Source organism: Ptiloglossa arizonensis, chromosome 8, assembly GCF_051014685.1.
Source record: "Ptiloglossa arizonensis isolate GNS036 chromosome 8, iyPtiAriz1_principal, whole genome shotgun sequence".
Classification (NCBI taxonomy): domain Eukaryota; kingdom Metazoa; phylum Arthropoda; class Insecta; order Hymenoptera; family Colletidae; genus Ptiloglossa; species Ptiloglossa arizonensis.
This window is the reverse complement of record NC_135055.1, coordinates 17,485,399-17,498,626: the sequence shown is the minus strand read 5'-3', so window position 1 is coordinate 17,498,626 and position 13,228 is coordinate 17,485,399. Positions and strand designations below refer to the sequence as shown.

General features: G+C 40.1%; 1 protein-coding gene across 4 annotated transcripts in view; it reads left to right on the top strand.

Annotated features, from left to right (window-relative positions):
- LOC143149884 (glutamate receptor ionotropic, kainate 2) overlaps positions 1–13,228 on the top strand; it is a 247,214-nt gene that overhangs the window by 151,815 nt on the left and 82,171 nt on the right. For all 4 annotated transcript variants that reach the window (XM_076317675.1, XM_076317674.1, XM_076317673.1 and 1 more), the window contains exons 4-5: positions 591–842; positions 7,892–8,067. In XM_076317675.1, coding sequence (XP_076173790.1) covers positions 591–842; positions 7,892–8,067 — 428 coding nt within the window. The remainder of the gene's footprint in view (positions 1–590; positions 843–7,891; positions 8,068–13,228) is intronic.

The following is a 13,228-nucleotide window of genomic DNA, read 5'->3' as shown; positions in this document are numbered from 1 at the left end:
CATGTTTTTCTTCGAGAGTTTCAAGTAACGTACTTCGACGCGATATATTTCGGAATAAGAGCACGTTTATTATACTATATTATATATAGTATTCGACGTAAAAGAAAATTTCTCCGATGGAATGAAAGAAGAAACAAGCGAACACGGTTGATAATTTTATAAATAAAAATTCTCTCGTGCGGTTCAGTTTCTTGAACAAGTTCTTGAGAATAAAAGTCGCAAATTTTATCCTGTATTTTTTAAATAAATTCTGAATCGATAAAGCGATAATTTACGCTCGTCCTAATTTCATACAGATTCGTGCGAATGTATTGTGGATCTTGTTAGAATAAATTACACGGTAATTAATGTAGATTTAGCAAGTAATAGGAATGAAAAAATAATAATCCGAGTAAAAGTATATAGAAATGTAATATTTCTATTGGCGACTAAATAAACGTTTGTAGATTATTTCTGTTCTTCACTTTCGAATGTTGTTACGAGTTTCCATATATTCGAAGTATCTCGAAATTCTTGAATTTCGAATTACTTCGAAGCGTTGGAGTATCGTCGACATTTTTCACTGATCTAATTCGTGTTTCCTTCTGCAGCTTGCAAACAGCTGTCCAGGTCGGTTCAAGGGATTTTCGGACCGTCTGATCCCCTACTGGGAGCTCACATACAGAGCATATGCGAGGCTCTGGACGTCCCCCACCTAGAAGCGAGAGTCGACTTCGAACCGACTTTCAAAGAGTTTAGTATAAACCTCTATCCCTCGCAAGACCACCTCAATAAGGCTTTCAAGGATCTTATGTCCTTCTTGAACTGGACCAGAGTGGCAATCATCTACGAAGAAGACTACGGTGAGTAAAGAGAGAAAAAAGAATTTCCCTAACACTGTTGATGGCTATCAAAGATTCACAAGTATCGCGAAAGTGGAATTTTCCGCTACGTATCGCTCGAAGAAAAGTACTCGAGCGATCAATTACCCCTCTATTAAGGGCTACGGTGCTGGTGAAATAAAATCTCGCGAGAGACAACAGTAATCTCGTTAAAATTATCTTAACGAGACTTCTTTGTCTCTTACGATGAGTTACGTCCAGTCTTTAAAGTTTGAACCTGCAATTCCATTAACCTCCCGAGGGACGAACTACTTCGCTCGAAATATACAGAATTGGAGAATTTATATCGATGGTATCGCGCGAAGAAGCTACGTAACAACAATGGAGAATTGAATTACCAAAATTTATTTATTTGTACAATATTCAGAGTTGCTTGAAACGTATGCACATCACCAAAGAGGTTAACAAACTCTCTTCCTGTAATTAGAAACTTCCTTCGTGTTGCATCAATGGGGAATTTAGATTCAAATATTTATTTATCCTTACAATACTTGATCTAACTTAAAATATACTCGAATCTTCGAAAATGTTGACAGACTCTCTTCCAGTAATTCGAAAGTTCTTTCCATTAATAAAACTTGGAAGATACCGTCCACTGACAAGGGACAATTATTCTTCAAACGGTGAAATTACTTCCTAAGAATTTCACCTTTTGATGGTTCCATTAAAGACTACCAAAGATACAAAGCACATCAAATGTTTCCTCCCTTTCCCCTTTCTAAAACTTTTCCCCCTCCAAGCTCTCCTATTACTCAAAAAACCACTTGGATGAAATCCTTCAAAACGTACAATCGATCCGGAAAGTAACATTTTTGTTTCAATATTTTATTCAAGTTCCAATCGGTGAGAAATTCCGGTATTAGAAAAATGACACCGTATGGAACGACGACTACGAGTCTCCCCTCAAAGGGTTACTCGAAAGCAACGCGTGCAATTAGAAAATAAAAAGAGAAAAGAACACTCTTGTCGATGTTATCGTTCCTGTTACGAGGGGTCGGTGGTTACTCCTAAATTCGCGAGCCAGGTAATTCTTTTCATTTGTCACGGATATTGGGCCGTACCGAAGTCTGTAATTTTCGCGTCACTTGGAACGAAAACACGGGACGGTGAAAAATCACCGTGCCGTCCGCGCAATAAAGCAAACATCCCTGGTGCAGCCAGATTTGCAAGTATATGAGTAGCACTCTCCAAGTAATCACGGAACACCGCACTCGGATGGTGTAGCGTGTCATACATGCCAGTCATTACGATTTTTTTTTCTCTACACGCGCGAGCGCGCGTGTGTACGTGTCTGTTTTTTTTTTCTTTTTTTTTTTTTTCACGACGAGTCGGGTCGGCCGGTGGATGCGTCCCTATGCAAATAGAACGTCGGAATCAGCCGGCGGAAGTGGATGCCGCCGCGGCGCGAAATGTCGGCCTGTCATCTGCACGCGGGCATAACTGAGCTGTTCCGCGTACGGTCGCGAAAGATTCGACACCGATGTCGCTGATTTTTTTTTTTGCCGAAAATTCACGAAGTTCTTCGCGTATTTAATGCGGGACGGCTCGTAGCACCGTCAGTGACGTTTAGTAAAATATCGAATGAAATTTCACGTGTCACGTGTCCGCGTTATACTTTCAGTTAATAGTGTTACAAGAGACAGACGCACGATAACGTTGAATGGGGAACAGAGGAAGGAAATGAGAGATTATAAGGGTAGAATATATTTTTCTTTGAATCGTATTTGTATTTTTGATATTGGAGGGAAAGTTAATTTACGAGTTTTATTAGTTCTCTGGGTTTTTTTTTAATTTAGGAGTTCTTTTCGTAGTTAATGCAGGATGACTTTTAGGGCTGTCAGTGACGTTTAATAAGATATTGAATGGAATTTCACGTGTCACGTGTCTGCGTTATACTTTGAGTTAATAGTGTTCTGCGAGAAAGACGACAATGAAGAAAGAGAGAGGAAAGAGGGAAAGGAAGGAAATGAAAGATCTTGACAATAGAATGTATTTTTATTTGTATCATTGAGGGTAGATTAATTTAATTTATTTCTGTGTTTGAGTAATTGTAACGGTAATAATTTTAAAAGAAAGTTGACTACTTTGATAGTTATCATGCTCCAAATGGATGATGTAATAGGAAAATCGTGAAGTCAGAGAGCCCGATGCAATCATACGAAAAAGCAAGAACGAAGGATGCACCAAATCGATAGATGCACCAAATCGATAAATGCACCAAAAATTGAACGAAAAGAAGATGTCGGTGTTCTGCTTAAGTATCAAAATTTATTGTAACTAGACGCGTGGGGGTTTGCCAAATTCTCAATTTGTCCTTTTTTTACAAATAACGAACGTGTACAATCTGTTCGTTATTTTCACGTGAGCAGAGTATTTTACTGAAAAGTAGCCAAGGTATATGAAGCGGACATAATGTACTCGAGTGAAGAGGCTACTAGACCCCGCGCTTAGTCAAGGGTTGAGGTATGAAGTTGAGACCCGAATAAAGTGCGCTTTAATTTTTTCAGAATCCTTTTTATAATATACTACGAACCGAGAAGTACTTTATTCGATTTTCCAGTCTCTAATATTTCTAGAACTTTTTTCGAAACGTCACTGACATTGTTTCAATCGCTCGATTTATATGTACTCTATATACGTGTCTATTTTTTGTATTACACTTCAGTTCGAATCTCTCGATCGCGCATATTTTTGTACTGCTTCGATTCAAGTTCTCCGATTGTGTATTCTCCGCGTTGCTTTATCATTTTCCATCGCTTTATTTTGAGTCCCCTGATCGACGAGGAGATCGAAAACAAGTTCCCTCTAGAACGAAGAAATCTCAAATACCTCTAGCTCTATTGGATAAATTTTTAAGATCGTGTTCTTCGAAATGGAGAAGTGTTCTGCTCGGCGAGGTCCCGCGGAATTGGTTAACGTAACACGAATTCCCGCAGACCGGTGTGGCTATCCACTCATCGGAATTCCGCGGCATGGTTTTGGTATCGCGTGGTTCACAATTCTATTAAAGTTTTGTATTCTTAGCTGGCCGCGCGCGATAATGAGAGCAAATTGGAGCTAGTTTCTGCGCCCCGCGAAACTTGGAAACGTGCGGGCGTCTTACGGTCGTCTGGTCTCTGTACGATCGAATGTTGCCTCGTTGGCTTGTTTCTAAAGAAAATATAGTCGAAAGCTTTCGCCCGCAGCGTTGATTGAGATTGCAGAGATTGTCAACAAACCGCCTCGCAACTCGAAAGAAAATACTTTTAGTCGCCAAGCTGCCACCAGGACACAAACGGGCTATCTTTCGCGGAGATTGTATCGTTGATAGTTTTCGATCGTAAATTTCATCGCTGGGAATAATTTTATAAAGCGAAGAAATTGTCCTTGTTAGTCGATGCGTTGCAAATTGCCCGATCGCTACGAGGAAGGGTCGAAATTACTTTTCCTTCGTCGAAATTACTTTTCCTAATTAAACGACGCAACGACGCCGTGTATACGAGCGGAAAGCGTTTCCTTCGCGTAGGGAAGACCCTTCCGGAAAAAAATGTCCTCTTTTTACGTCACTTTGATGTCTACGACTGTCATAAATTTCCCGCCACCGGGGAACGGAGACATTTCGAAAATTTTCCCTCGTCGAGGCACGTCCGTGCGACATGCATTTCCATCGTTCCCTGCCGAGAAATGTATATCCGTCTCCGATGCCGGAAATACGGGACGATTTCTCGTCTCGAAACTTGATAAAGCTTCCGCGGGTCCGGATCGACTCAATATGGACCAACTTTCCCCGGTCGACTCGCTTCAACCTTGAACCATCCGCTCTTCCCTCGTAAAAAAGAGCCCGGAACGAAACGAGGAAGTATTGGAATTCAGTTTGTCAAAGAGAAGTGCATGGAAAATTAAATCGAAATCTCGGGGCCGTGTAACTCGAGAAAATACGATACCTGGCTGGGTTCGGAACAGAATTATGCACAAATAATACATAATAACTGACACTGTCACCGTACAATTACGAATTATCGATGCAACGATTGTAGAAATAAAACTCGAGTTGCACATTCGTTGAAAATTAACTGCGCGACATTTTCGCGTACATTTCTCACAAACTTCGTATCGATTCTTTCCACGTCACCGTATTATAATTTTCCATCTCGGGTTGGGAAACCATCGACCAATCTACTTTCAACGAACCAATTTCCCCGAATGTCGAAAGTTCACTTTACCTCGGAACGATCGATCATACGAATATCGATCGAGGAAATTTTTGTTCCACGAGCCCTTGAACTCTCGTAACCTTTTCTCTCACGATCCCCTACGTACACTTCCATAACCGTGATTTCTTGGAATTAATATTTCTAAATGTCTCTATTCCTCGTGAAAATTTCATTTCTCGAAGTATAATATACTTCGTCCGTTTGGTAGAAAATTCTTCAAACACCGTTCGCAAAATGGAAGTTTCCGACTGTAGGGGAAGCCGATAAAACTTGACCTGGTTTCGCGACGTTTCTTTCGATCGTTTCTGTTGCCAAATGCAACACGGACGAACAAGAAACTTCGCAAGGACACGTAACTGGTCCGCGTTAATGTTTCACGGGAGCGTCGCGGCGTTTGGTCGTTTGTTACGCGGAGCGTATAGAATCATCGCGCGTATGTAAATCGGGACGAGGGCACGGCACGGCACGGCACGGCACGGTCCACGTTCCAAATGCCCGCTAATTATTCGTCGACGGATTAATTACACGCTCGGGGCCATTCTCGGTCTTTAAATCGGTCGACTTCGATCCTTGGCGCGAGTTTAACTTCGCTGCATCGTTAAGCCCACGTGAACGCCACTCGTTCCCGGATTTATTTGAATTTCGAGCGCGCGTATTTTCCCCCAACAACCCAACGATACGGGGGTATTAAATCGCCGGGAAGGGGCAAACAATTCTTTTCACCGTTTCCCGAGGATTTTCACGGACGTTAAACGCTCGAAAAATTCCATTCGAGCGCCTGTGTGAACGAGCATTTTCGTGGAAGAGCGCTCGCTTGTGCGCCCGCGCTCACGCTTTTTCAGTATTCGGGAAACGAGTTTATGGCATTTGCGGTAAACAATGAAATTTCTAGGGGAACGATTCAACTCGCGTAAAAACTTTTAGGTGTAATCCGACGATCGCGAGGTAAAGCGATATTTTCACTTTGTCTTTCGATACGGTTAAGTTTTCTTTTTTTTTTCGTTTTTCTTTTTTTTTCGAATTGTTCAAATTTCGTTATCGTTTTCTTTTTACGGTAATGGCGAAAGAAGATATCACGAAATACAGTATCCTTGTGTCTCAATTGTGAAAGAAGATATCTCGATGTATTGTATTCCGATACGTCAATAGCGATAGAAGATATCTCGAAATATAGTATTCTGATATCTCAACAGTAAAAGACCATATCTCGAAATATGGTATTCCGATACGTCGATAGTGATAAATGATATCTCGAAATACGATATATTTATATCTGAATGGTGAAAGAATTAGTGATCTGTACGTGACTAGAGTTACCAAACGTCCCACTGTCTCGAGCCAACTGAAGAATCGATTGCATTGATAAACATCGATATAAATGAAAAAAAAAAAAAAACAATTTTTCTATCCATTTCATGGCAAACTTCTTCGAAGATTCATAAGTAACTGTAACGTACCGTCTAACGTAACGTCGCGTATAAAAATTTCACAAAGATTATTCCGTACAGATGGAAGTCGGAAAAATATAAGTAAAGTTTTTGCTAATTATGGAGCATATTTGTACTCCTTGATTAAGTCAGCAAGATTGTCATTGTAACTTCGTTCTTCCTAAAAGATAAAAAGTGGACAGGACGAGGGTGCATCTTCCGTGGATCCTTTTTGAACCTTATGTGGTTTTTGTTTCGTGCGAGACCGCAATAAATCTCCAGCCTCAAGAACCATCCCGTACGTTAGAGGGTTGCTCTGTGAATCAGACTTTCCCTCGGTGTGTTGGTGCCTCTAACCCCCTATTCTCGTAGCGAACTTCCCCTGCGCTGTACCGAATATACGTGTATAACGGTACAAAGGCAGACTTGATATATATGTCCGTGTACGATTGTAGAAAGGCGGCGCAATAATTGGAAACCGTGTCTAGGAGATGGTACCCAGAAATCGCAATAAAGAAAATTGGTGAAAAATTTCGGAAAATTGTTACCTCTAATTAGAGATTACAGTAGCGGTTAATGGTGAAAAATCCCTTTAAAATTTTCAACGGTATTTCGCCACCTGTTACAGGTAATTCGGTGAGAAACGTTAAGAGTGAAATATGTTCGAGTCGACTAAGAATTTTATTATAGAATCTGAGAGACAATTAGGAAACTATTATTTCAAACAGTTTGGTTCTTCTCGGGTTCACGAATAGTACAACTGGTAAATTTGATTTATTTATGTATTTTCATCATACTCGATAGTTATACGAATGTAATTTTAATTGTCGGTAATTTTCCAAAATCGAGAAAAAATAGACAGGTGAATTTCCAGTAGACTGGTATCGATTGAAAAATGTAACGGATTACCGATAATTGAAAAACCTGGTAAATTTGCGAGCCCTAGAGGTCTGTTATCTTTCGATTTCTCGTTTTAAACGGAAACGGCCAGTCTCGCTGCTCCTTTTTACATTATCAGTAGTTTTCTCGATCGACTCTTCAACGAATTACAGTATTTTTGGAATGCACTCGCGAGATTGCACAGTTCTCGTTTGACTAGAGTTTCGGAACATTTTCGTCGGCTGCCAGGTTAAATTGAACGTGGAATATTTCCTTGGACTATCGAAATAAATAAAGCACTTCGATACTGTAAGTTCTACCTAGTCCACGCGATTGTTCTACGTGTTATCTAATCTGAGATCGCGATGAAAATAGTCCAAGTTTCGTACTCGACGAAGATTACTTGGCAACGTGGTAGCACGAGAATCGATTGAATGAAAAATTTTCTAAATGGAAAGTCGAGAAGCAAACACAATATATATATATATATCGACTGTTTCTCTGTTTACAGGATTATTCAAGCTACAGGACCTCGTGAAATCGCCGCCTTCCGCGAGGACGGAGATGTACATTCGCCAGGCGGGTCCTGGATCCTACAGACAAGTCCTTCGAGAAGTCAAACACAAGGAGATTTACAAGTTGATCGTCGACACGGATCCTGCGCACATGCGACAATTTTTTCGAGCGGTGAGTTGTCGATCAAATTACGTTTTAAAAGTAACAACGCCGAACTGGATACATTTCGTATAATAACGGTTGTCCGTAACATTAAATTTGTCATTTATATTAAATTTATCATTCATACTATTATTACATTTTAAAATTAAGAACAATACACCAGGTACATTTCGTGTTAATGTACTTGCCGACTGCACATTTATTCTTCACTCTATTATTCATCATTACATTGTAAAATTAAGTACAATAAACCGGACACTCACGTTTCGTGTAAATGTGATTGCTGACTATTGTACACGATTTTTCGTTTAATTATTTACGCTCGAAACGACACACAATGCCTTACCGAGAAGAATCTCAATACTGGGTGCCTGGACTATTTATAATTATTAGATTTTAATATTCAAACGTCGATGAAAATTCACTGGTGTATGTATATATATTTTCTTCCGCGCGATGAGTTCAATTTCCAAATCAAAGCACGGATTTCTTCCAATCGTAAAATAATACCGTGGGTTTAATTCGAATTGTAGTCGAATATACCGGTTCGCGCAATCTGCAACGGACAAATTACGGAGGACTATTTCTGTCTAGAAAACGTGTTGTAAAGAATGAAAAATCTCGATGATAAATCGAGGTCTAAAATGAACGTCATCGTTTCGTAATTCCCACGCGGATGAGAATACAAATTAACCTCGGTTTCTACCGTCACAGACAGAACCCCTTAAATTTTCCTCGATCCTCTTGTCCCAATATTTCCATCCAAAAACAATCCAAAACACCACGATGCAATTAAAATCCGAATCTACCGCTGACGTACCATTTTATATTCGCAATCACTCTGCATCTCGTCCCTGTCCACCTACACGTCGATCTGTTTAACCCTTATCGTATCAAAGTGGTGTATAAGTTTGATTTTCAATCAGCCATTCCATAACCGTTAGAAATATATAACCTGCAATTGTTCTGTGTGTTTGATTACTGATCACGATTGACGAGGGTAAAAAAGAAATAAACGAACTAAAATAATTTTTGCGATAAAATTGAAAACGTTTGGAAAACTTTGAGATCTCTTAGGATCCCTTTTGATAAAGAACATCGACAATCTTAGTACGCCAAGAGTTAAAACAATAATACTATAATGATTACTAATGCAACACTGAGAAAGCAAAGTAGTCCTTCAAGTACATCCCTTAGTGAAGATCATCCCACTTTTGTATACTGAGGGTTAAGTTGTCTTTTAGCTTCCTTTTCTCTCTGTAAAATCTCCACTTGAGAAACTCGTCGAAACAAGCACGAATAATTTTGTCTCGAATTCCTGAGCCGGGTACTTCCTTTATCATAGCTCGAGGGGGGGTAGGGGGGGGGTGGTTCATGGGGCGCCTGTAGCGTAAGCTGAAATATTATACCGTTACGTCCTGCAACAAGGAGCTCGCTGTAGATCTCTCGCCTCGTAGAAACCCATAGAAGCTTACATCCTTATTCGTGGGACCGGAGAAAGAGAATGCGCTACGCGGAGAATGAAGAAGGAGCGGGGGGGGGGGGGGGGGCTGTCGATCGATACTGTAAGATATAGTATGTATAGTTACGGGCAGAGACAGAGAAAACGAAGACCCATAATATTTGCTCATGGAATGTTTAAAAAAAGAGTTAGTGAATTATTGATCAGATTGTCGTATGGTGCAATCGTTTGCCTTTCGAACGAGCGCGAGAGCATTAAAATACGATGATTTTTAACGATGTTATACCCATTAGAGTAGCGCAGATTTATCGTCTGATCATAGACGGGGGTCATACTACTTTTCTGACCATGGATGGGGCAATACTACTTGTCTGGACATAGATGGGGCAATACTACTTGTTTGGCAATAGACGGGCTAATACTATTTGCCCGACCACGGACTAGCCAATACTACTTGTCTGATCATGAACTAGCCAATGCTACTTGTCTGACCGTAGACGAGTAATTCTACTTGTCTGACTATGGACGGGCTAATACTGCTTGTCTGCCCGTGGGCGAGGTAATACTACTTGTCTGGACATATACGAGACGATGCTACTTGTCTGACTATGTACGGGCTAATACTATTGGTCTGACCACGGACTGGCTAATACTACTTGTCTGGTCATAGACGGGCCAATACTACTTGTCTGGTCATAGATGGGGCAATTCTATTTGTCTGACCATAAACAGGCTGATACTATTTGTCTCGCCATAGATGGGGTAATTCTACTTATAGAAATAAATTCTACGATTTATGGTTGCCTCTGGGAAAAAAATAATGGGAGAAAGAAAATAAAAATATAATAAACGTAGCGGGAGGGCCAGTACAAAAACTGTCCTTAATTTTTTAGCAATTAAGGGCTTAGGAAACATTCCATGATGAAGGTTTCGATTAATTTTCAGTGTCGTCTATGTAGGGTACTTAGTAACAAAGTCCAGCTTGCAAAGTAAAATTTTTTTTGAAGATCTATCGAACTGTCCAGTCGTGAATATTTCATTCGAGCTCGACTGAATCGACCAGATTCGCAACATAGGTTGCGTGGAAATAGATACTGTGGGATTGGAGTGACAATATATTTCGAATAGATGAAGCAAAAAAAAAAAATTAATAAAGCGGATTGCAACGCTATATATTCTGCGTTAGGTTCATCCACGCTCGCTTTTCGGCTTTTTCACTGGCTATATTCATACTAAATTCCACCCTATTCACGTACACACGTATACACACTCCCGTAATACTTCCAAACGGGTCATAGGTACTTTTTTGAAATAGTTCCAATCTTTTCGCATCGGATTCTATCGTACAGAGTGGTTTAAACGCACGAACTCGCGCGTACATAGCTCGTTAATTTCTTCGCTATAAATTTTCTTCGGTTATTTCGAATACAAACACGACTTCGATCATCCAGTCACGTGTTTCTATTCGTGGAAAGTACACGATTCTCAGTGGTCACTTCGTAACCCTGAACAGTTCCCAAAATTATTCAAAACAATTTTTTGCCAGTCAGTTTGGACTCTGCGAAATATTTACATACTCGTGAAAATTGTTTCGCTTTAAATACAGTTATTTTCATTATTATAATTATTGTAACAATTCGCGCGCAGTTAACGCGTTTCGCGAAGTTAATTGATATTAATACTCTTAATGAAAAATATTTCGCTTCGAATATAGTTATCTTTCGTTATTACTATCATCACAACAATTCGCGCGTTAACGTATAAAGTACGTGTTGGTACGTAATTCGAGTCAACTGCGTCTTGAGCCTTACACGTGCGCCATATTACCGAATCGTGTTGCACGAAGCTCTGCTCGTAATTCTTTCACCCCATAGGGGGTCTGGCGCACCGGGTAACCGAAGTGTTTAGAAACTAAGACCCCAAGAACGCGTACGCGCCTCAGAGTGGTTAAACGCGGCGAGTGAATGCGCGCGTTTGCACGCACCTGGGGTGAGAATGTTTAACGATGGTCAGTGTGCTGCGAGAGTGGAGTCCAGAGAGAATAGACACTTGCTGGAACGAGCATCCAGAGAGTTCTAGGGTGAGCGTTTAGAGAAAGCTCCGAGCGACAAAGTGCCAAGGGTTAAGCTGCTTCGCGCTCACTTTATCACGTTAGATTTAACACGGATGAATTAACCCCTATTTACACATCTTTTCTCGATGGTTACAATCTTCTCTCGATTCAAGAAATATTAGAAATTTTCTGTAGAATATTAGTTGTCAATCTTGAAAGTAGCTTCTATAAATACATATTATAATTTTCGTAGAACAACTTGTTCAAATTTTATAATCTGCGTATCGGTATAACTTTTGCGTTAATTCGTTGAAATTTATCCCCGATTCGAGTATTGTTATAAATTTTCCATAGAAGAGTAACTGAATCTGTAAAAAGCTCGTACAAGTGTCATAATTTTTACGTAGTTACTTAAAATTTTACAACGGATAAATTTATAGGAATAACGAAAATCAAAATGGATAACGTTCGGTTGAACGAAGGAAGTGTGTTTTCATTGTCCGTGGATACGCGTGAATGTATTTTTAGTATGAAAGTTCAGAAAGGAAGTACAATAACATGTTCGGTAATAGATTCGATTTTCCTTTTTGCCACTTTAAGACGGGCGCCGGGTTGGCGACCACTATCCCGGAATATTTTCCATGTACTTTGTTAGACCGACCCATAACATCGCGTACGGTGGGTAAAAAAGGTAGGAATACCCTCTGGCCCTAGGTCATGCGACGCAGTAAAATATTTGCTTATCGAAGCCGGAGTCGATAAAGGAACGTAAAATCCTCGATAAAATCGTTGCAAGAGCACACACTCCGGGACTGCTCCCTGAAAATATACCCAGTACTGCCCCATAACTTCGGTTACAAGTGTTTGACTATTTTTCTGTGACAAATATCGTTCTGCGGCAAAGAAATAGGAAGTATTATCATTGTACGGTTAACGAGAGGAGAAAAATAATTAAAATAAAAGAAAGAGCAAGTTTCCAAACTACAGGTACATCTCCACTCACAACGTTCAGATATCAACGAGAGAAATCTATTTACAAACTTGTTCTTGTTCAACAGACCCTAGAACTATGTACTATGCGCGATTCAGAAGAATACCTCTACGCCAAACTTTTGACAAATCGATCACACTTGCACAAAACTGAAATCAAATCTCTTTCACAGTCCAATATAGTCACTTACAACAACTCCAAATAAATTTCTCATAAATTTACATTACAAGGAATATTTTGTTATAATCACTAAATGAAAAAACTTGAAACCCAACAAACGACTTCTGACAACGGCAAAAATACCGAAAAACAAACGCAAACGTTACACACCTCGAAAATCTCTTCGTACAACTCAACTAACCTCCCCTCATGTACCACATGCATTCTTCTCAATCGCGCACGCTACATAATCGAGTCTCGCGATCCGCGTCTCATCAATGCCTCTGCTCGTCGCTTTCTAATAAAATAAAATCATCAGCATAGTTCGTGTCGCGTGATCGTTCATTCTGTCGCAAATTCGTCGAAAGAGAGCACGCTTGAAGCGTGTCCAATTACGTGTTTCGGATTCTCGTAACCGTGTTCACCAACGGCGAAAAAGTGTCGCGGATGCGTAAACAACGCTGGAATTAAATATGATCGCGACAGTTCGATAGTGACCAATGAC